General features: G+C 38.7%; 1 protein-coding gene across 2 annotated transcripts in view; it reads left to right on the forward strand.

The window, feature by feature from the left end:
- RTN4IP1 (reticulon 4 interacting protein 1) overlaps positions 1 to 3,359 on the forward strand; it is a 56,517-nt gene that overhangs the window by 8,700 nt on the left and 44,458 nt on the right. For both annotated transcript variants that reach the window (XM_017543759.2, XM_037743957.1), the window contains exons 2-3: positions 1,097 to 1,248; positions 2,075 to 2,143. In XM_017543759.2, coding sequence (XP_017399248.1) covers positions 1,097 to 1,248; positions 2,075 to 2,143 — 221 coding nt within the window. The remainder of the gene's footprint in view (positions 1 to 1,096; positions 1,249 to 2,074; positions 2,144 to 3,359) is intronic.

The raw sequence follows: 3,359 nt of genomic DNA on the forward strand, positions 1-3,359 counted from the left end.
AAAAAAAAAAAAAAAAATTCATGAATGAATACGTTAATAAAGACATCAATTTTAAAATTTGAATTTCAAAAATATTTAGAGCAATGGTGGCTTTAGTTTAATAAGTGATTATCACTTTCCAAATTTACCTATTTGTTTATTTATTTTGAGATGGTGTTTTGCTCTTATTGTCCAGGCCGGAGTGCAGTGGCACCATCTCGACTCACTGCAGCCTCCACCTCCAGATTCAAGCGATTCTCCTGCTTCAGCTTCCTGAGTAGCTGGGATGTGCCACCACGCTTGGCTAATTTTGTATTTTTAGTATAGACGGGGTTTCTTCATGTTGGTCAGGCTAGTCTTGAACTCCCGACCTTAGGTGATCCACCCACCTTGGCCTCTCAAAGTGCTGGGATAACAGGCATGAGCCACCGCGCCCAGCCAGTACATTTTTTTTAAAAAAGAACTATATCCATCTTTTTATGCTTTCCCATGTAATGGCAAAAATTTATAAGGTTGATTACTTTTAAAAAAAACTTTTAAAGTTCAGCAGTATAAGTGCAAGTTTGTTATGTAAGTAAGCTTGTGTCCTGGGGGTTTATTGTACAGATTATTTCATCTCCCAGGTATTAAGCCTTGTACCCATTAGTTATTTTTCTTGATCCTCTTCCTACCCTCCACCCTCTGTAAAGCTCCAGTGTGTGTTGTTCCTTGTTATGTGTCCATGTGTTCTCATCAATTAGCTCCCACTTTTAAGTGAAAACATGTAGCATTTGGTTTTGCGCTCCTGTGTTAGTTTGCTAAGGATAATGGCCTCCAGTTCTGTCCATGTCCCTGCAAAGGACATGATCTCATTCCTTTTTATGGCTGCATAGTATTCTATGGTGTGTATGTACCACAATTTTTTTATCCAGTCTATCATTGATAGGCAGTTAGGTTGATTCCACGTCTTTGCTGTTGTCAATAGTGTTGCAGTGAACATGCATTTGCATGTGTCTTTGTAATAGAATGATTTGTAATCTACATCTTGAAGACTTAAAATTGTACTGCCCTATAACCCTGTGGTAGTTTTAAAAGCATTTCATTCTTATTTGGAGGAAACATAAATTGTATTTTATAGGTGGTTATGGAGCTGCAGCTTTAAATATGAAGCGTGATCCTTTACACATTAGAGCCAGTGGAGAAGAATTTCCCCTGACTCTGGGTCGGGACGTCTCTGGTGTGGTGATGGAATGTGGCCTTGAAGTGAAGTACTTCAAGCCTGGAGATGAGGTGAGTTAGGAAATGCCACTGTTCCCTTACTAAATGTGCAAATTTCATTCTGTTTGTTTTGGAAGTATATTCTATGCTGATGACCTTTTTTCTTTTTTTCAGCAAATGTACTGAGCTTTGACTAGAACTGTCACTTTTTTGGTTCTGTTGTTACATTTTTTCACAAACAATTCCAAAATATCCTGACTGTACTTCAGTTTTTGTTTTCTAAATTTAGTACTTAAGAAATGTAAGACTTTTTTACATATTTGAAATATGTAAGATTGAGACAATTTTTTTCCTTGAAAGAGGCTTTAAATGACAATTTCTACCTTATGGGTGGGATGGCTTTAAAACAGCTAAAGCTTGGTATAATCTCCTGTCACTTGTCCCTTTGAACTTTTGTACCAAGAAATTACAGTGAGCTCATAATCATAGCTAACACTGTTCTGGTTGCTTTTTATAAAATAACTCATTTAGTCCCTCTGAGGTAGATAAAGTTAGGCCCAGTTTATAGATGAGGAAGCCAAGCTATAAAGAGGTCTCATAGCTGATAAGTGGTGGAGCCAGGATTCAAGCCCCAGAGATTGTAGTCTTACTGATAACTCAAAGTAGTTAGTAAATGCAGCAGGATATGCTGGCATCTGCTTCCAGTGTGGTTTAACTTAATAAATCCAGAATTATACTAAGTAATAAATTTATATCATGAAAATGACACCCCTGCTTGGTGTAGTTCTGACTTCTGTGTTTTTCACAGCACAGGGTATATATTAGGGAACACCTTCATGCTTAGCTTTGGTCAGAAGATTACCTGTGTTTCTAATGAAATTGTGTGTGTGTGTTCCAGGTCTGGGCTGCAGTTCCTCCTTGGAAACAAGGCACTCTTTCAGAGTTTGTGGTAGTCAGTGGGAATGAGGTAACTTACCAACTCTGCTGAAATGTATTAGAAAATTTAAACAAAGACTGACAATATCTCTGAATTAAATTGGTTGTTTTTCAGATCTAGTTTATGTTTGATGGGCAGTTTCTAAAGAGAGAAGATAGAATATAGGAATTGTGGAGAGATTAAAAAAGTATTTCATGCCACTCAGTAACACTGCCTGCTAACGTTATTTTTCTTTCATGGAGCATGGATTTGGAATGAGACCTAGAACCCTGCTGTGTTTGTTTCTTGGTTTTACGCTAGATAAATAGTTGAAAGCAGATATAGGCAGTGGAGAGGATGGATTAGTCATCAATGGAGACATGGAAACATCCAGCAGTTTTGAATAACTTGAAAAACAGGAGTCTAATCAAATATGGTCAGGAGACCTGACAAATTCAATAGAGAGAAGTTAACATTGAGGAAATTGGCTACAGAAGGGAGGGCAGGAAGGGAAAAAGGGTGTTACTGAGATTAGAGAAAACCTAGAAAGATTTCTCTTCTAGAAAATGAGAGTAAAGGAAACAGCTGATCTCAAAAACTAATTAGGATGTGTTTTTGAGAGTTCATAGTTTATTTGGATTTATTTCGGGACTAATGGGGTTATTGATGTGGTCTTTTTATAAACAATGAAGTAGTTATATCTAATAATATAGCTTTTGTAACATCACTGAACCTCTGTGAGGCAGGTAGAGCTGTTCTATACAATATTTATAGGGATAATCTTGGAGTAGGGTGTGCATCAAACACTGAACTGAAATAATTTTACAGATTTATCTAAGAAAATACAGTTGACCCCTGAACAATGCAGGAGTTGGTGCATCTACCCCTGTGCTGTAGAAAATCCACCTACATCTTTTGACTCCCCCAAAACTTAACTACTAATAGCCTACTGTTGCCCAGAAGCCTTACCAATAACAAAAAGTCAACTAAGGCTGGGCGCGGTGGCTCACGCCTATAATCCCAGCACTTTGGGAGGCTGAGGCAGGTGGATCACATGGTCAGGAGTTCAAGAGCAGCCTGGCCAAGTATGATGAAACCCCATCTCTACAAAAAAATACAGGACGTGGTGGCACACGCCTGTAATCCCAGCTACTCAGGAGGCTGAGGCACAAGAATCGCTTGAACGTGGGAGGTGGAGGTTGCAGTAAGCCGAGATTGCACCACACTGCACTCCAGCCTGGGCCACAGAGCAAGACTCCATCTCAAA

This window comes from Cebus imitator, unplaced genomic scaffold (assembly GCF_001604975.1).
Source record: "Cebus imitator isolate Cc_AM_T3 unplaced genomic scaffold, Cebus_imitator-1.0 Scaffold160, whole genome shotgun sequence".
NCBI lineage: Eukaryota > Metazoa > Chordata > Mammalia > Primates > Cebidae > Cebus > Cebus imitator.